At 43.6% G+C, this 21,300-nt stretch overlaps 1 protein-coding gene across 1 annotated transcript in view; it reads right to left on the bottom strand.

Moving 5' to 3' along the window:
• Positions 1-245: 245 nt before the first annotated feature.
• CUNH1orf94 (chromosome unknown C1orf94 homolog) overlaps positions 246-21,300 on the bottom strand; it is a 62,222-nt gene continuing 41,167 nt past the window's right edge. Inside the window, 3 exon segments of the mRNA XM_020983719.2 lie at positions 246-443; positions 8,488-8,684; positions 13,237-13,311. Coding sequence (XP_020839378.1) covers positions 368-443; positions 8,488-8,684; positions 13,237-13,311 — 348 coding nt within the window. The 3' untranslated portion in view covers positions 246-367.

Raw genomic sequence — 21,300 nt, 5'->3', positions numbered from 1 at the left:
GCACTTCAAAACAAGCAGCCAGGAAGAGAGATGAATCCATTTCAAGTAGTTCAGAGTTTTATTATAAATACAAACTTTTTTTCTTATTATATGCTTTACTCCTATTTTACCAACAACAACAACAACAAAAACCATTCATGTCATCTAAATACAACTCTGTATGTGCATGGGCATGTGTGTGTGTGTGTGTGTGTGTGTGTGTGTGTGTGTGTGTGTGGTGTTATGTGTATATGTGTGCATGTATATGTTGGAATGTTTGTGCATGTATGGGGGAGAGGACCTGCCTGGCCAGAACATTGGCTTTCCAAACCTGAAACCAGAGGATCTCGGAGGCCAGCATTGCAGAATAAGAAAGGGAGAAGCACAGCTAAAAATTGATGCCATTGCCACTGGAAGAAAAGTAGGGGCTGTTCATCAGGGGTCCACTGGATGTCGAGCTAAACCTGCAAGAAAAAAACAGTTGATCTGATGAAATCTCCTGCCATCATCAGCCCAGTGCTTGCTGAGGTTCTCATTTGAATTGGGTGATTGTCAAAGTCCTGTGACAGGCATGGAGATGGGAATCCTCAGGACAGACTCCCATCTGAGCTCTAGCAAAAGCCCAAGATTGCATTCTGATCAAAGTAAAACAATTAAAAGGAGCCTAGTTATTTCCTTTGCTAGAAAAAGGACCCCCCCCACCCCATCCCCAACCTGGATCTTCCCATGTCCATTTTTGTGGGCCCAGGCCATCAGAGAACAATTGGCTTGGCTCATATAACAGAAGTACTAGAAGAAGCCTTGGACATCTACCCCCTCATTTTACCAGTGATAAACTGAGGCTGAGGGAGGGGAAATGGCTTGTCCAGGGGGTCACAGAATGTGAATACCAGAGGTAGGACTAGAACTTGGTTCTCTTGACTCCCAGCTCGGTGTTCTTTGCACTCTCCCTCATGCTACCTTCATCTCCATACCCAGGACCTTGTAGAGGGGTCCCACCCCAATGTTTAGGTAGGGTTGCTGGGTGAGGAAATACCAAAGCTCTAGGCCACGTTCCTGAACCCTCTGGATCTCCCACCATACCCAGGAGGCTGCTGACTAGGCAGGCTAGAGAGTTCTCGGGCTGCTTCTATTTCTAAAGACAGTATCCTCACTCATGGAATCTGAAATCAAAGGAGAGCTCAGGGTCAGACCCAGACAAAGGGATGCCTTCTTGGGGTGCATCTGGAGACACAGTAAGATTCCCTGACCTTTCTACTTCCTTCCCTTCCTTCTTACAAGACCCCAATACTATATTTCATTTTTAGGGCAATAAGCATGAACTAAATGCCTCCTCGCCAAGCCCTGGGTGTTATGGAGATGACAAGGAAAGGAAAGAGTCAGTCCCTGCTCTAGGCAGTTCCTAGTCTAGTAGGGTTGGTATGACTTACACATGAAAACAATTAGGCACTATGACAAGGTTGGCTTGGACCACTGCTAAATTATATACTAGACATGATGCAGGTGTGAAGCCTTGAGGAGTGGGCAAGAAGAGAGAATGGGATTGTCTCAAGCAGCTAACAAAGGCTTCCTGCAGGGGGCAGGATATGGCAAAGGCCTTGAAGGATGGCTGGATTTGGATAGATTGAGGAAGAAGAGCATTCCAGGGAGGCGGAAGTCTTACGCAAAGACAAGAATAAGTTCACTGTGATCACTTTCCACTGCTCTGAGAAAGTTAAGAACTTCTGGTCTAATCTCCTTCAATTTCCCATTTTGCCTCTTCTTCACCTCAACATACGTATTTGTTTTACCCACTCTTTCCTCTTTATCTTGTCTTAAAGGAAGTAACATCATGAAAACAAAGCTTTCCTCTCTCTACCTGCTTCCTTAATACCATTCCCACTCCTTTCCTCTGGGACTTTTCTCTGGTGGTCCTTCCTCTCCTTTATCACTGAATCACAAAGTTGGGAGAAAGGAGACCTCTGAAACCAACTTTTTCAACCCATCTTTTTTACCAGTTGTGGTAAAAAGAAACAGATTTAATTACCAGGTTTCATTGGTATTGGAGCTTCCTCATGATGAGTAAATTCCCTCTATAATGCAGATCAACATATTCTGTGCAATGGGTAGTCTTAGAGAGCTTCCTGGGGCACTGAGAGGTTATGACTTGCCCAAGGTCACACAGCTGGCATGTGTTGGACATGAGACTTGAACTCAGGTCTTCCTGATTGGAAGACTAGCCATACCATTACCCCTCCTTCAACCTATATCAGAAGAAAAAACCTCTTTATAGCACACCCAATAAGCAGTATTTGGTTTGAAGGCCTCAAGTGAAATGGACTAACCACTCACTAAGGCAGCCATTCTACCTTCAATAACTGGTGAAGTTTTTCCTTCTGACAGGCTTAAATTTGCCTGCTTGTAACCTCCCTCCATTGTTCCTAGTTTTGCTCTCTGGGGCCAAGCAGAACACTTCTCATCCCACTCTACTCTAGCTGGCCACATATTGGAATCACCTAGAGGTTTAGGGTTGGAAGGAGCAGAAGCAAGTCAGCAAATCCAAGCCATGTCTGACAAAGAATCCCCACTACAAGAAACAAGACAAATGGGCATCCCAACCCTCACCACCTGAAGACCTCCAAGGAAGGGGAACCCACTTCCAACTGAGGTAGCCCATTCCACTTTGGAATAGCTCTACTCAGTAGGGAGTTTTCCAGCATCAAGCCTCAATTCTCCTAAATCCTCCAACTTCTGCCCATCACTCCTATTTCTCTGTAGTCAAACATAACAAAGCAGACAACTTGAAAACAACTATGATGTCCCCTTGTATCTTCTTTTCCCTAGGTTAAACATCCTTATTTTCTCCAACTAACCTCATAGAGGATAAACTCAGTTATCACCACCTTAGCTATCTCCCTCCAGACTTTCTCCATTGTAATGATCTCCTTAAATTAAGCTTCCAAGAAGAGAACACAATATTCCAGGTATGGTCTGAGAAGGGCAGAATAAAAAAGGACCACCACCTCTGTATTCTACCAAGCTATTTCAGTGTAGCTCAAGATTGAAATCAATTTTCTGGCTGCCGCATATTTTCCATGGTTGGCCTGCAGTGAACTTGTAGTATGCCAAAGGCACCAGAGCTTTTACAGCAGAGAAAAACCCCAAACTGCTGTCTTGCCTTACCTTGCCATTCCTATACTTGTGTATTTGATTTTTTTTGAACCCAAACGCATGACTGTATAAGACAGCTGGTGGCTCAGTGGATAGACCTCTGAGGCAAGAGTCAGGAAGACCTGAGTTCAAATCCAGCCTCAGACACTTCCTAGCTGTGTGACCTTGGGCAAGTCACTTAACCTCTATATGCTTTAATCCACTGGAGAAGGAAATGGCAAACCACTTCAGTATCTTTGCCAAGAAAACCCCGCGGGCGATACTGGTATGCTGTGGTCCATGAGGTCACAAAGAATCAAATGTAACTGAGCAACAACAGTATGACTTTATATTTATTTATATTCAATTCCACTATCATAGTTTCAATTCAAAGCTCTGAATTGTCAAGATCTTTTTTTTGAGTTCTGACCATCATGTAAAATGTGAGCTATCCCTCTCAGCTTTGTGTTTGCTGATAATTTGCTGCATATATCATCTATACTTTTATCCAAATCATTGATAAATCTGTTAAATAGCATCAGGCCAGCAAAAATCCCTGGGACCCTATATTGGGGGCTTCCTTCCCATGACTAACATGGAAAAACAATGGATACCCTTTGAGTTTGACCACTCAACCAGTTCTGATGAATCTTACCATCATCCTATCATGAGGTCCACACTTCTCCAGCCTTCCCACTGGAACAGCATGAGATGCTTTATCAAACACTTTGCTAAAATCTAGGATACCTATCCCTCCAACATCTGCCTCATCTACACACTTAGCTTCCCTGACAAGTAAAGGAAATCAAAAGTGCATGACTTGTTCTTGATGGAGTCATGCAGGTTCTTTGAGTTCACTCCCTTCCTTGATATCCAGGAACTACCTTTTTTAGAGTGCACTCTGCAATTTTGTTGGAAAACAGTCCCTCGCATCAGGCTGTAGTTTGCAGACTCTCCTATTTTGAACACCGGGACACTCACCCTTCTCCAATCCTTCTGTACCTCCCCCATTCTCCAAGATCTTCCAGATATCACTGACAGTGACTCAGCAATCACATTCAGCCCTTCTTTCAGTTACCAAGTATACAGTTCATCTGGGCCAGGTGACTTGAATTAGTCAAGGGTAGCTAGGTGCTCTCCCACTATTTCCATACTTGTCTTGGTTATCAGTTCCCTATTGTACATTTTTGTTCTGTCCATTCTATTTCAAAGGCCATTTTCTGAGGCAGAGAAAAAGGGAAAATAAGAATTAAGGGCCCTTCCTTCTCTTTGTTGTCGGTCATCATGCCATCTACCCCAAGCGCTATTCCTATCATTTCTTTCACTTGCTTTTTTCTCCAATATAGCATCCCTCCCTCCAATCCTCTTTTTGTTGCTATCAGTTTTCCTCACCAGCTTGAGTTTATTCTGAGTTTTCACACACCTGCCCATCTTTTTCCAAACTATGCCATGCTTTTGTATCCATCCTCTGTTACTTGCCCTTACTTCTATCTTCTGCACATTGCTTTTCAAAATCTAAGTTGGCTGGTAAGTTCTCTGTTACATCCATACTGATCTCTTCAGACAGCTCCCGTTTTCTCTCTTCATTGGAGTTGTTTTCCTTTGTGTCTTCAGAATTTCATTCTTAAATTTCTCATTCCTCTTTTACTGACTTCCCCTATAGAATTCTAGTCCATGGGCTCATACTGACTCATCCTCCAAGCTCTTTGAAATCTGTTCTCCTTAAGTCTAGGGTGCATGTAACCATATGCCCAGCTTTTCTTTCCTGTATCACAACCTAAGAGGTAGGTAGAAATCACTTACCCCAAGGCTCCCATAATTGCCTCCTACCCCAGCAACCTATTCTCCCCATTAGAATCAGATCCAGAATAGAATTCCATCATTAGTTCCTCCACCTTTAGAAAGATAATATTTTCATTGAAACAAGTCAAGAAATTATCATCAGCTCTGTTTTTGGCAGAAAGAGTGCCAATAGATGTCTGGATAATTGAACTTCTTCATTATTATCATATTATGCCTCTATGCCAAGCTTGTAATCTCTTTCCCAAAATCATATGTTTATTCTTTCTGTACAGGTGGTCTGTAATATACCCTGATTACAAAATCATGTCAGTTTCTCCATTATCTTCACCCAGATGCCCTCCTACAGTTCCTGGATATCCTCATATGGCTGTCGCTCCTTTATAATGCTACCCTCTGCTTTTTATTGCTATACTGTTTAAAACAAACAGACAAAATAACAATGTATATTGTCATCTAATGACATATTACAGTTGTGGGCTTCTTTGCTAATTTCAGTGATACCTATGATATCAAATTTGCCTCCTTGCGTTACAACTCTAGCTCATTTTACTTGTTGCCTATAGCCCTTAATGAGGCTCCTCTTTTCTATCCTCAGTTCCACATGGTATTTACAGCAGACATGGTTTTCACCATTCTGATGACCTTCCTTTAAACATTCTTGACCTTATGAATATCCTTCTGAAATTGCAGTGCCCAGAAGTGAACACAATACTCCAGATGCTTTATCATTTTAACCTCTCCTATTCAAATGTCTGAGATCTCCTCATCATTGATGGGAGGAAAACTTCTCCCCACTCTGCTATTTCCTGTTCTTATTCTTTCCCTCCTTTCATTCCATACTTGTAGAAAGAGGAAGTTAGATTGACTACCTCCACTTCCTTGGTATCCACTCACATATCAAGCCCCTGCAGTGAGACTTCCACCTATACAGACTCTTCTGAAACAGCTCTAATGTCAGTAACGACCTTCTATTGCTATATCCAATGGCCTATTTTTGTTCCTCCACTTCCTTAATGTCTCAGCAGCATTTGACACTGTCAGCCAATCCCCTAGATGCCATTTCTGGATTCTCTCTCTTTCCCTGATTTCTGTGGCACTGCACTCCTCTAACTCCATTCTTTCTCTCTGTTTCTGTTTCTGACTCTTTTTTTTCTTCTCCATTAATATGTATAGTCCACAGGTTTTAATCTTTGGTCCTCTTCTCTTTCTTTTTCTCCTCTTTCCCTTGGCAATTTCAACCACAGCCGTAGTCTCAGCTGTGATTTCTATGCAGATAATCACCATATCTATTTTACTAGCCATGACCCTTTTTCCAAATGCAGTCCCATATTCCTGTATGCTAGCTGGACTTCTCCACCAAGACCTCAAATTTAATGCATTCAAAATGGAACTCCTCATCTTCCTATGTACCTCCCCCCCAAAAAAAACAACCCACAAGCAAGTACCCACTCTTCCTCCTGACTTCTCTGTACTTACTGAGGGAATGGAACTATCCACCATTATCTTAGTTTCCCAAGTTCAAATCTGCACCCATTTTTGATTCTTAATATTACTTTACCCCCTCCTCCCATCTCCAATCTTCACTAAGTCCTATGGATTCTTCCTTCACAATGCCTCCCAAATCTTTCCTTCCTCTCTTCTCACAATGTGACCACTCTAGTTTACTCCTCTTTACTTCTTTCCTGGATCACTGTAGCCATCTCTTAGCTGGTCTCCCTGCCTCTAGTATTTTCTCTCCAATCCTTCCTTGCTGAAATAATCTTCCCAAAGCACAGATCTAACATATTACTCTCCTTCTCAAAAATAATCCATAATTGCTTTTAGGGCTGAATATTAGCCTGGAATTCAAGACTCCCACCTCTCCTCTAGCTAAACCCTGCACTACAGCCAAATTGGATTATTTGACATCTCCCAAACATACCTTGTGTTTTCTCACCTCTGTTGCTTTGTGATACCGTTCCCTTCACCTCCAAAGCCCTTCTGCCTCATCTCTATAGAAATCTTGCCCATTCATCAAAGTCTAGCTTAAATGCTGCTTCCTTTGTGAGGTTTTCTCTGATCGCTCTGATCAGCAGTGACCTCTCCCTCCTCTAATCTCCTACAGCTCTTTGTTGGCACCTATCCACAGGAATTTTGCACATACTGCCTTGCATTTGAGTTTTTCCCTTATTTTATCTTAAAATACACATTCTATTGGCATCAAGATTTCTAGGGGACAGCCCCAAAGTATTGGATGGAGCCCCTGTGCAGGATTGAAGGCATGATATGAACAAGACTCAGGATGAGAGGGTATGGATGTGTTGTGAAGTGTATCACTGAAAGAAGTAGCTACATTGATGAGATCACAGATGCATTAACATATCCAAGTATTAAATTCTGGGTTTTTTGAGGGCTAGGACTTTGTATCCTCTGCACAGTCTAGCATGGTGGTGGGCACAAAGATGGTGCTTAAGAAATATCTTTTGAATGAATGAATTGAGATTTATTATTGCTGCAGTGAAGGGTACAGTTTGGAAAGAAGGAAGAATGACAGGTAATAATAGCTAGCATTTATAGAGTGTCTTAGGATTTGCAAAATGTTTTATAAATGTTATCTCATTTGATCCTATCTTAGGAGCTAGACACTATTACTAGTCCCATTTTACAGATGAGGAAACCAAGGGTGAGGTTGTGATTACACAGATTACACAGATAATAAGTATCTGAGGCTCAGGTCTTCTCCCCAGGGCTTCCGTAACCTGAGACTCAAACTCTGCTCTTGCTGATTCCAGGTCTGGTGTACCAACCACTGTGTTACCTGGCTGCCCCTGGGTAGGGACAAGTTGTTGAAAAGCTATGAATGTTGAGATAAGAAATTTGAACAAGGTCCTAAAAGCTCGGAGAACTACTGCAGGTTCTTGGGAGCAAGAGTGACACAAGCAAGATTAATCTGGAATCTCTGTGGAGGGAAGAATTAGGTGGGGGAGGGAAAACAGAGCTAAGGACACTAACCAGCATGTTGCTGTTTCACTCTGGGGATGATTTGATGAAGGCCTGGCTCTAGTTACCTCTTCTCTGCAAAGTCTTTCTTGACCATCTATAAGATGTAGGGCTGAACATAGGTGATGTTTATGGTCCCTTCCGGCTCTAAAATTCTGTGCTCCTTGTCCAGTCCGTGGCAATTTTTCTTTCCTGAGCTCTCATCACACTCACATTCTGTGCTCAGAATTTTGTACTTGGTTATAGTCTACCATGTAATGCTTTGTATTATAGATTTCTTGTTATACTTCTACAACTGAGCTGGGAGCTCCTAAGGCCATGGGCCATATCCATTCTTCTGTCTCCCTGTAGCATCCAGTAAAGACCTTGATTTCAGCCACTATTTTGCTGCTCTTATACCAACCACAAAAACCCCCTAGGGAAGCCTGCCTGTGGACTAGTCACACCTTCTGGGACACCATTTGGTACACTATCCAGACCTGTTTGTCTTTATAAAAACTAATATTTTCACAGTGTCCCTACCTCCACCCCAAATGGTTCAGCCTTCCCCCTCCAGATAGATGCCATCTTGGACCAGGGTAGAATTTAGGAACGTACCCATAAGCTTGGGGGAAGAGGTACTGTGGCCCATCTCCTGCCATGGGGGAAGGGTCACGGGGGTTGGTGGACAGCTTGGGAGGTGTCCTCTGTGGGTATGAATAGCCAGGCTGGACAAAAGGGATGTAGTTCAGCAAGGGGGTATACGATGATCTGAAAATCTGCTGTCCCATCTGCTGCGGGTTGTAGGGCATCACCTGTCATTCAGAGAGGAGAGAGGAACCCCATGCTGTCAGGGCAGTTTCCATTCCCACCCCCCAGTTCCCTTCCCTGAGTCCCACAGACCAAGGCCATATCCATGTGTTCCATAGATTATACCCTAAAACCCACCCAAGGCTGTAGTTCACTTTCTGGTTTCTGCCATCACCAAATATAATAGGCTTGATTTGTTCAACCTCAGTCTCTGTGAGTGCCAAATCAGACCAAAAATGGAGGCATACTAAATTTATTTCATCCAACTTAGAACCCCATCTCAAGATTAGAACTGTCCCCATAGACAAGGGCCACCACATTCTATATAGGAAGGCAGAAAGACTTCGGGCCAAAGATGGGGTAAGGAGGAGATCACCCAGCTGACATTTGTTTTCTCATTACCAGGGAAAGACTCTCTCCCACACCCTGTTTCCTCAGAGACACACGAGCTGGAAGAAGCTTCAAAAAGCAAGCTCCCAAATTAGCTTCTTAAGACTAATTTAGTTGGGGGAGGAGGAACAGAAATGCTAGGATGCAGGCCCTTGGGATGGAGAATCCAGGATATTATGAGGCTACTCATAGGTAGGTCACCACTAGGGGTAAGGTCAGGGAGAATGATGGGGCTGCACTGGGAAGGAATTTACCTAGGGTGAGAAGGGGAGGAAATATCTGGTAGATAACTAATTACTCTTGCTAACTGGCTGCTATACTCAGGTGTTTCTGTTTACTAAAGAAGTGCTGTCATCATCCTCTAAATTTTAGTGCTCTATGACAAAGTTCTGATCATCCCACCCTAGTTACAGCTCTGAGCCAAACATCCTACTGCCCCTTCCACTCCCTTCCAAATACTCCCCTACCCTACACATACATACAACTCCCCTGATTGCAAGCATTTAAAGATGTCAAGTCCTGAAAAGGCATGTGAATTCTATACAAGGAGGAGGCTGATGAGTGAGAGAGCAGAATTATGGTTCAAGCTCCTCAGACGACACACATGGCATTCTACCATCCAACGACACCACCTGCCTTGTTAGTCCTGTCTCCTAATGCTCTGTTCCACAGCCTTGAACATGTCCTGTACTCTACTGCCTCCTTACTTTTGCTCAGGCTGTTTTCAGTGACTGACATATCCTCCCAGTACCTCTTGGCCTGTTGAATTCTTGTGATCTTTAAAGCTCCCCCCAAACATCACCTTCAAGAAGGCTTTCCTGATTCCCCTCTCTGTATAAGCCTTCACCTTCAGGTCTTTGCATCTCTCTAGTGCCCGTTTTATGTAACATTGCACAATAGAGTTATCTATATTTGTGTCTTATCCCCACTACTAGGTAATGACTCCCCTGAGAATGGGGCTTAGCACAGGACATACTTATGACATATTTGCTGTTAAAGGCATAAAAGAACAGGAAGAGGTGTTTCCAATATGACCGCAGCTTCCTGGCTTTTGGAAGGGCTAAGGTTCATGACCAATGTGGTCTAAATGTGAAGGATGGTGTTCTGCAAGGCCAGTCCTTCCTGGTAGACAGACTGGATATTCTGACTCCAACACACACAAGCCCCAGAATGCCGTGCTCAATCCATCAGGGACAATTGGAGGGGTTGCTTTGTCTGTCACTGGTGTCCTGAGCTTTGTACCCACCACCAGGAATCTCCTTTGGATGATAATAGGGCGTGAGTTCAGCTGGGACAATCAGATCTACAGACCTAGACTGGATCTTTACTTCCTCTTCAGAGAGACAGAGGATCACAGAACTGAAGCTAGAGGGGAGACCCCAGAGGCTATCTAGTTCAGCATCTTCGACTTACAGTTGAAGAAACTGAGGACTAGAGAGATAACGCCATCTCACTCGCTCAAAGTCACCCAGGTTGTGAGAGTCAGAGGCAGGATGTGAGGCCAGGTCCACATGTTCTCCCTCATAGCAGTGTGTAATGATCCTGGCCTCGGGGCAGCAGGAGCTATGGCCCTGGGTGCATGGTTGACGCTTGAGGAATGCCCCACACTCATCTTAAGAAGATAGAAGGAGATACAATTTGGGAGCTTCCACACCACAGCATTTGCCAATGCACCATTCCCTCAAGTCCCACCTAGCCTCCATGTCTGCCCAAAACCAATGAGATGCCAGTGTGACCCAAGACACACCAGCTGCAGTCCCTCTATCTGTTTCCTTTATACTTCCTTGACATGAACTGCAAGTCCAAGAAGTGTTGATGGAATTATTCTGCACTGCATCCCAGCTGTTCCTGGTACCTTGGCATGATAGAGACCTCCTCAGAGGATGCTCCAGCATGGGTAAAATACACGCAGCCCCATCTGCCCTCTCCTCCACAATCCACTGTGCTTTCTTCTGAAAACCAGGGATTTCACCAACCCCCAGGATTTCTGGGCCCCCATTCCCCTTCTACTATCTGCTACCTTGTCTATCTGCAGCAATGTGAGTACACCAGGGCATCATAGACATCTCAGAGCAATAATAATAATGACAATAATATAATAATTCACATTCACAAAGCACTTTACAGTTACAAAACAACCAGCTCACAGCAAAATATTATAGTCTCCATATGACTGATGAGGAAAATAAGTGGCAGTGACTTGCTTGAGGTCACACAACTAATAATTCTCAGAGGTGGGATTCAACTCAGGGATTCTGACTCCAAGCATGGCACTCTTGCTACTGCACTATGGATGGACAAACCAATCCCTAAGCCCCACCTGGGGCTAGAAGTTCAGTGCTAAGCAAAACCGAGAGAAGTCAGAGGATAAATTTAGGGTGAGAGGAATGAGGTGGGACAGGGCATCCCTGGCTCTGGCAGGCACCACTGAAGTTACATGAAATGTCTTAAGTTAACGATCCTGTCTGGATGCTCTGGTGAGGATGGCACAGCCCTCTGTCACTACAGAGACAATCCAAGAGGCTACCTGGGCTTATGGTGGGCTGCCAAGGGGCACATCATGCCCTGGGGGCTCTGGTTGAATCTCTGACCTATATCTTGGAGAGGGACAATGGACTACAGCTTTGTGGCCCCTGGAATTCCCTTGGCATTCCATGAAGACTTCAGATCCTTCCCTACCCTATGCCCATGAGTGACCAGAGAAGTGAAGAAGGAAAAGAAGGGTGGGGGGCAGGGAGAAGAAAGGGAAGGCTGTGTTTGTGTCTGTGACTATGTCAGTGTCAGTGTTTATGTCTGGGTGTCTGTAGGTCTGGGCCTATGTGGCTGTTTCTGTGTGTGTGTCTAAATTGTATCTGTGTCTATGTCTATGTCTATGTCTATGTCTATGTCTATGTCTATGTCTATGTCTATGTCTATGTCTATGTCTATGTCTATGTCTATATCTATGTCTATGTCTGTATGTGTCTGTTTCTGTGTATGTCTAAGCTATATTTGTGTCTGTATCTGAGTATCTAAATATTTGGGTGTATGTATCTATGTCCCAGAATGACATGGGGGTCAGTGAAGTCAGCTAAGTTTTCTTCAGTGCCTTCTGCTTTTTTCAGATCCCTTTGCCCATTTCCCTCCCCTTCCCCAACATCCTGTTTTGCCTCCAATAACTGTGCTCCAACCCGTCCAGGGACCAGGATTTTTTGATAAAATGAATATCTACTGGTGAGGCAGGTAATGTGCTTCAATAGTTGGATATAGAGGAAATGGAGAGAGAAAGGGAAGGAGGACAAATTTTTAAAGAGGAACCTGGAAAGACTAATGCCTTCCCTCCAACATAGACCCATGGAAGATCAGAGTGAAAGGGCCCTTAGACCATAGAATATAAAATATCAGAACTGGAAGGAACCTTAGGCTATACAGTATAGAATGTTTGACCTGGGAGGGCTCCTAAAACATTGCATGGTAGAGCTGGGAGGATCTGGGAGGTCAAAAGGTCCAATCCCCTTATACAGAGGGAGTAACTGAGGGACTTGCCTGAACCTAGGACTTGGCCCTGGGTTTTCTGGTTCCTAACAGCCTGACAGAAGGGAGCGAGCACTGTACTTGGGACCAAAAGACTTGGTTCCTAGACCCATTTCACTTGCTAACTCTGTGATCTTAGGCAAATCATCTCACTCCTCTAGATCACACATACTCACCCATAAAATGAGCATAATGGTTCCTGACCTAATGATGACACAGGGATACAATAAGAATCAAATTAATTAGTGAATAGGAAATTGCTTTGGAAACCAGCTCTCCATCTGTGTAGTTATATTCCATAACCCTCAGAAACAGATTTGTGATCAACATGTTCTCCAGCCTCTCAAATCTCTCTACACCAGAGACTGTCTGCTCTGCCTTAGTATGACACTGGACCAGATTGCCTTCCTGGGTCTATCTATGTCTGAGGGTTTGTGCCTGTCTTTCTGTCTGCCTGCCTGTCTGTCAGTCTGTATGCCTGTCTGTCTTTGCATGTCAGTGTTTCTGAGATTATTAGTGTGCCTGTCCGTAGGGTTCAAGAGGAAGGAAGGAGAGGGAATGAATAGAGGGAGCAGGAGAAAAGCAAAAGGAAAGTTAGACAGACACACAGAAGGTGGGGCTGGAGGGCTGCCTGGAAGCAGTGACTGGGCACACCTGTCTGGAGTAGCATCCCAGCTGGGGGTGCAGCGCCTGGGGGTAGGGCATCCGTGCTCTCTGCTGATACAGGCCCTGGGGGAGAGAGGGGAGAAGAGACTCAGCACTGGGTCTGCTAGGGATGGGGAAGGGAGAGGGGAATGAAGAGGAAGTAAGTAAAGGGGCTGGGTCTATACTGCCAGGGGCCTGCCCACGGTGTGCATAGGCACCAGTATGACAAAGAGGTTCTAAACCTGGGACTCTGGCAACTACTGGGCCAATGACATTGCATCACTGCCTTGCTCAAGAGCCTACTCTGGCTCCCCATTGTCTGGTGCATCAAAGCAAACTCTCCAGATTGGCCTTTCCAGGGCCATCATCATTGTTATCCCTTCTCTGCAGACTCCCCTGAAGTACCTGTGAGCTCTCCAGTCCCAGATACAGGGTCTGGAGATGAGAAAGCCAGAAAGATCTCTAATTTTATGGTAGAGAAAACTGAGGCTTATGAGAGGGCAGTAAGTTGCTGTCAGTCACTAGGAGGATGACAGAGGTGGACTCTGACTAGGTCCCCTGACTCCAAATGGGGAGCCCATCCCTCATTGCCACACAGCCTCATCTTCCTCCTCCCCCCCCCTCCTCATTCTCCCTCTTCTGCAGTTGGTGTCCCACTAGCCTTGTGCCTTTAGTCTCACCCTTTTGTCTAACCAGGTCAGGGTGCTGACTTCTTCTCCTTTCCCCTAGCCACACCCCCAAATACCAACTTAGGTCCCTGCAGCCCAAGGCTGCAGACAGAGACCTTGAGGAAGAAAGGTGACTGGGCAGAGTGACTTGGCCCTCTTTCTGAGTGCCTCCTTCCAAAGCCAAGGACCATCCCTCAGCCCTCTCTGATCAGCCTTCCTCATTCCCACTAATGCCTAAGCCCATGCTGCTCCTCCTATTCTCTCCATCTCTGCCAGTCTGAATTCTTATTTCCATGCCTGTCCCTCATGCCTGGAATGCTCTAGCTCCCCAGTGCCACACCCAGAAGCCCTGCTTTCCTTCTGAGCTAGGTTCAAGTGCTGCCTTCTGTACCAGGCCTTTCTTAATCACCTTGGCTACTAGGGACTTTGCACTAAGTAACTTTGTTGAATTGTGTATCTGTTTCGTACTATTCTTATGTATGTACAATTATCCTCTCACACCCATAGACCATAAGCTCCTTGGAGGCAGGGATATTTGATTTTTGTCTTTTCATCTCCAGAGCCTCGAACAATGCCTGCCACAAAATAGAAGGTTAATAAAGGTTAATTGATTAAAAACCTACCTCAAAGATTCCCTGTCCCAAGAAGCTTCCCTTCCGGATCCCACATCTGCTCACCTATCAGAGTGCATGTTACTACAGAGCATTTGTTCATTCACACTGTTTGTCAGAGTTGTCAAGTTATTTAGGGCATGGCTCTTGTCTTCCCAACCCTCTCACCATTCCTTGGAGTTGGTCACCCATTCCTAAGAGAATGTCATGTGTTCCTCCCTGCACACAGTAGGTACTCACTCAAACCCAATGTCTATGTCTGTCTGGGCCCACTTGGCTTAGATATTCTTTTTTATGTCAAAGAACTAAGAGTACAACAGGAGCTGGGAGTAAACCACTTCCTTCTAGGTGAATTAACACCTTTTCCAAGCTGAATAAAGAAATAGGTGCTCAATTAATTCTGATTGGTTGGTTTTTTTATCCTATGGCAACTTTTCTCTTAGGGACACATTCATTCACTTCAGTCATCTCATTTGTTCCCTTATAACCCCTCTGAACCAAAAGAAAAAGTTCGAATTTATTCATTTATTCACTCATTCAAGAAACACTCAATGAGCTACTTATTTAGGCAAGAGCCTGTGCTAGGCTGAAGGAGATGCAAAGACAAATATTTAAGACAGGGCCCTGCTATCAAAGTGTGTTGCAGGGTATCACTGCCCTAATTTTACACATAGGGAAACTGAGTCTCGGAGCAGGGTGGTGACTTATTCACGATAATGCTGTGGGTGCTTGTGGACCTGGCCCTGCCTTGTCACAGTGACTCCAGGAGTGGAGCCTTTGAGATCTGAGGTTGTTTCCTGTTTTAACATTATGATTTCCACCATGTTCTATAAGCTGCTGTGGATGCTTCCTGGTTAGGTCAAAGGTCTCTGAAGAGTTGCAAGGACCTGCCATGAAACTCAAAGGCCCAAGGCTCCCACCCTGGAAGCTGCCAAAAGCAGGAACAGCTCAGAGCAAGCTGAAGTTACAAATGCCAAGGACAAGAGGATGATGATAGAAGGGATAGGACAAATACCCGGAGAGGATGGGAAGATAATGCATGCTTCCACAGAACTAGACAAGGGTCCATTTCCAATTTTGAAAAAGGAGAAATAGAGTCTGCCAACTCTAGGCAGGGTGAGTCTGACTCTGATTCCTACCAAATTATAAAATTTACAAAGATGAAATGCAAGACAGTACCTACCTACAAAGAGCTAACAATTTATTAAGGGGGTATGACAGATCTACACATAAATATGATGCAAAACAGAAAATGATAAGAGGCAGGGGAGAGTCAAGAGTGCTTTAGGGAAGTCTGAGAACCCATGGTGGCTGGTCACATGAAGAGAATAAGGGTCAGCCTTCCCAGATGGGAAATGAATCAGAAGTGGTAGCCTTCTTTCCCTTGCCTGTGGTCACCAGCTAGGTCATGTCTTCATCACCTCTTGGCTGTACTATCGTAGTAGGCTCTCACCTAGTTTCCCTGCTGGGCCATAATCTACACAGTGACCAATGCCAAATCATATCCCTAAGGCACAAGTCTACCCTCGCCTGCCTCCTGATTAAAAATCTTCAGTGGCTCCCCATGGCCTAGAGAATAAAATATAAACTCAGTAGCAAAGCATTGAAAGATTTTCATAATGTGGCTCTAATCTCTCTGGTATTTTTCATACACTCTGTGTTCCACCCAAACTGAAGAGGTGAAGTTTGGGGGTGGGAGTGAGGAGGTGGTTGAATATTTGTATACATGAGATATGGAAGGTGTAGTTTAAAAAAATGTGGATCTGGAATCAGAAGAGACCTGGGTGTGAATTCTATCTCTTACTCTTCTTGAGCAAGTTATTTGACTACTTTGAGCATCAGTTTCCTCCTTTGTAGAATAAGCGTAATGAAACCTAGAGCAGCTAACTCACAAGGTTGTTGTGAGGATCAAATGGGGTTTGATTCAATAACCATTAATTAAGTACCTACTATGTGCTAATTTTGTACTTGGTATAGTATAGAGACAAAAATGATGCAACCCCAGCCTTTGATGAGCTGACATTTTCCTGGGAAAACAACATGTATACATATAAAGAATTCAAATAAATATAACCATAGTATCTTTTGGGTGGCAGGGAATGCTAACGAGCTACAAAATTAGAAAAGGCCTCATGTAAGCAGTAACACTCAAATTGGGCCTTCAACAGAACTAGAGATTCCCAAATATAGTGATGAAGAGACAGTGAGAGCAGTAGCATCAAGCTTGAATAGAAACTGGGGCCTCTAATCTTGACATAAGGATCCCTAGGGGTTGCATTGTGACAGTTTTAAAATGTAATATTGTCTATGTTTTATCATATTTTTATTTTATTTCATTTAATAGTTCCCAGTTATATTTTAATCTGGTTCAGTTCTCACTTGGGAGCGTTGTGGGACATATAGAACATTGCAAAGTTGATGGCCAGTTAGCCATGAAGGTCAAGAGTTAGGAGATTTAATGTATATAGAACCGCATACAGACCTGTTTGGCTTCAACACAGTATGGTGGGTAGAATACTGTGAAATCAGGCTGGAAACACTGAGGGGAGACAAATTGTGAAGGGCTTTAACTGTCAAAGAGAAAGGGAGCCAATGGAATTCTTGAATAGGGGAGTGACGTGGCCAGCCCTATGCTTTCAAAATATCCACTTGGCAGCCATGTGGAGGATGGATTTGAAAGGGAAGAGAAGAGAGGCTAGAATTAGGGAGACCATCTAGCAAGTTCTTGCAGCAGATCAGGTGGGAGGCATGGAGGCCTGAATTAGGTGATGGTCGTGGCAGCACAGAGAGGCAAATGAGGAATATGGTGGAAGTCATTGCTTGGATACAGGGAGCGAGAAAATAGGAAGAATGGAAGATGACACTGAGATTGTGAACCTGGGGACCTAGGAAGGATATTGGTTCCCTTGACAGAATAGAGAAATTAGGAAAGGATGTATTGAATGAAAGCATGTATTAAATGTCTGTGGTACATAGGGATGGCGATGTCTAGTAAAGAATTGCTAATGCAAGACCAGAGCTCAGAAAAGAATAGAAAGCTGGATAGATATGGAAGTCATCTACAGAAGTGATTCTTTGAAACTATGAGAGCTGATGAGATTCCCAAGAGGTAAAAGTATAGGGAGAAATGAGAAGAGGGACTAGGGAAGAGTACTGGGGTATGGCCAGAGTTAGTGGCAGTGATGTAGATGGCAATTCAGCAAAAGTGACTGAGAAGGATCAATCAGATAGGTGGGAGCAGAACGAGGAGAGAGCAGTGTCATAAAAACATAGATAGTATCTATGAGAGGAAAGGTGGTCCATAGCAACAGATAACACAGAAGTCAAGAAGAATGGGAAAAGACTATTGGAATTAGCAATGAAAATTACTTATCAGTGTTTGGAGACAGCAGCTTTAAACAAGTGTTAAGAAGTGAAAGGCTAGCATGGATAGCTGTTGTTTTTGCCTAAGAGTGTAACCATGAAAGGAAGGAGAGTTACAGGGTGTTAGTTTGAGGGGAGGGCAGGGTCAAATGGAGACTTTTTTTTTTAAGGATGGAGAGGTCCAGGCACATTTGTAGACAGCAGGGAAGGAACTAGTTGTAATTATATGTAGAAGTGCATTGTGAATTTTAAAGCACTTAGCAATTGAAATAATAACAATGAGGACGATGATGGTGATGATGATGATGATGATGATGATGATGATGATGATGATGATGATGATGCTATCACGAAAGCTCCTTTAGGGCAGGGACTGTTTCATATTTTGTCTTTGGATACCTTGAATCCAAAAGAAGGCATTGAACACAGCAGGAACTTAGTAAAGGCTTACTGTTAAAGTGAATCTAAGAAATGAATAACACTGTACATTTCTGTGTCCTTTGTAAATTGAATTTCTTGCGTGTTTGTACTTTTTCTCCTGGCATTCGTAAAGCCTTGCTAAAAACCCATTCATGGCTTGGGCTTATTAAGGGAAGAGGGCAATGACGTAGTAAGGGCACTCTGGTAACAGCAGGATTTTGAGGGTTGAATGAGCCAAACCCTGCATGCCAGAAGATGCTGGCTGCGATGATTAAAATCGGTGCATAAAGAGAGGGAGCAGAGCTGTTGTCTCCAGAGTGTGATTTATGGAGTTGGCCAGTTCCCTATCCTGGGGCTCAGAGGTGGTGGCCACATTTTATCACACTCATCACAGCCAGGCCTGCTTTGACTGCATTGCAAGCAAATGGCCCCTGAAAGATGGGAGCAACTGTTATCTCCAAAATTTCTCTCCTCAGCCTGATTCCCAGCCTCATCCTTGGGAAGGCCCCCATTGTTTTACCAACAATTCCTTGTCCCTCCGAAGTCACACTGGTTTAGGCAATGTGCTTATCCAAGGCTATAGAAAAGTTTTCTAACTTGTAAGGAACAAGGATAGATTTGGGGAAAGATTTTAGCTGAAGGAGGAAGAGGAAGAGACTTCATTAAGAACATGGGCAATGGGTTCAAACTCCCACCCAAGCCAGTTCCCTGTCCATGTCCAGGACACATAGAAATAACAATCATTTCCAATGCTGCCAGTTACCACACTCCAGAACATTTCAGCCCAGGAAAGGAGGAAAAAGATTTGCGAAAAGCCTTGAAAAAAAAAGTGGTGGTGGGTATCAGTAAACAGGCAAGGGACCATCAGGCCTTCAACATGATTGAACATGATTGCTACAAAAATAACTCTGGAAATCACTGCAGCATACAACCACCAAAACTCTAAGCATATAAAATTCTAAATAATGCCAAGGAAATAAAATTAATATCCTGTATCCTGGCTGACATCGTCACCTGAGCTAACATAACCTTTCACCCAGTGCCGAGGCAAGAGCAGTGGAAACAGAAATGCGAGGTGCTTCTGCTTCACTAGTTGGAGCCATCAGAGAAGATTCAATTTTAACCTCATTTTATGGCTTTGGAGAACCCTCAGGAAGTACAGCTGAAAGCCTGATGCTAGATAACTCTCAGAGGGGACACTTCTAACCCCTTGTGGTCCATTCACTCTGGGAAGAATGCTTCTGTAATTGATCAAGATGGGGACACCACAACAGCCCATCTGTTTTTTGAACTTCATATGACTCAAGCCCCATGATCTCAATTATAGTGACAGGAACCTTGGCCCAGGTTCATAATTTCTAGTTTTCTTGTTAAATAAATCAAGAGTGGCTACTTTTGGGATAGTGTCCATAAGACCCTCTAACTAGAGGCAGACCATGAGCTTCAAAACCTCCCAAACAGCCCCAGCAGTCTTCTCTATATTTCCCAATGGACACACTGCTTTTGGACTTCTTTGGAGCTCTCTATCATTCCAGTACCTTCTTTTGCCTCCCCATCCCCTGCCTTCCATGCTTTTCAGTTTCCTATTATGTGTCATCTTTCCTCATTAGACTGTAAGCTTCTTTAGGGCAAGCGCTGCTGTCTTTCTGTTTGCATTTATATCCTTAGTGCTTAGTACAGTGCCTGGCAAACAGTAGGTGCTCCATAAGTGTTTATTGATTATGACTATAACTGTAGCTGTAATACATTACTGTTCATCTGCTAAGTACTCAGGTAAGTCTTGATGGTCAAGGCGAATCTTGAAACATCAACCAATCAGTAATTTAACAGGACTGATGCCCATTGTCGGTCGTGGAATGATACATTTAGTGATGAGAAACCAGGCAAATCTTGGTGGTTAATGGTCCCCCAAAATCTCTTTTAGGAAGTTCTAAGCAATTTGTAGCACCCTTTAACAATCTACTTGAGGGTTATCAGGTATGATAATAACAACTTGGATAAAATTCCTGTCCATGAATTCCTCAAATTTAACTGAGGTTCATAGGAAACCTATTCTCAGAAATGATCATGTCTGCCAGTTCCTGAAGTTTGAAGGTAGAAATAGGAGTATCTTCAGCCATTTTGAGAAAGAGCCTACCACAATCAACAATTTCTTCTTTTGGAATGATGCTGAAAAATCAATAAAATCAACATGAAAAATCAATCAAGGCTTTGACTAAGACTTTTTGGTCAGTTCCCAAAGTGAGACAGGTAGCTTTCTGTGGGTTCGACATATAATCACTTACATTATAATCTTTTCACTATCAAAAATCATTCCAGGCCATAATATATGCCTGTAAGACTATGGTTGTTGATTTTTTGCAAGACTTCCAGATTTCATTGCAAGTGAGGTTTCATTCAAACCATTTCAGGATGGTTAATGTGGCCCATATGATAGCTTTCTGAAGTCGTAAAGTAATATGGCAAATGATGCCACAGATGCATCCTCAAAAATGCATGATCTTGTGGGCAAGCTGTGAACGGCTTAAAGTCGTTATCAATAGGTGACCACTTTGTGCCCTCTATTCAATAAATGTGTTAATTAGAGTGATTCTCATTTTATCTGTCAGATAAAATGAGTCATGTCGATCTTCTGATGTCACAACTTCCATCGGGGATGACACAGCAAACTTTAGGATTTGACATAGTGGACAGCTCAGGATGTAATTAGACACTAAACAGCTAGGCTTGTATATGTACATCTACTAGTCGTAAGTGCTGAATAGCCACATGTATTTTAGCACAGTTAAGTGTAAATAATAATAATAGTAAGCATTTATATAATGTTTTAAGATTTGTCAGGTGCTTTGCATATGTTAACTCGTGCTATTATCATTCCCATTTTACAGATGAGGAAACTGAGGCTGAGAGGTGTTGATGACTTGCCCAGGGTCACAATGCTAATAAATATCAGAGGCAGGATTTGAACTCAGGTCTTTCTGACCCCAAAGCATGTACCAAGTAGCTGACAA

Source organism: Phascolarctos cinereus, unplaced genomic scaffold, assembly GCF_003287225.1.
Source record: "Phascolarctos cinereus isolate Bilbo 61053 unplaced genomic scaffold, phaCin_HiC Scaffold_726;HRSCAF=1367, whole genome shotgun sequence".
Lineage (NCBI taxonomy): Eukaryota > Metazoa > Chordata > Mammalia > Diprotodontia > Phascolarctidae > Phascolarctos > Phascolarctos cinereus.
The sequence above is the reverse complement of the archived record's forward strand: the minus strand, read 5'-3'. Positions and strand labels throughout refer to the sequence as shown.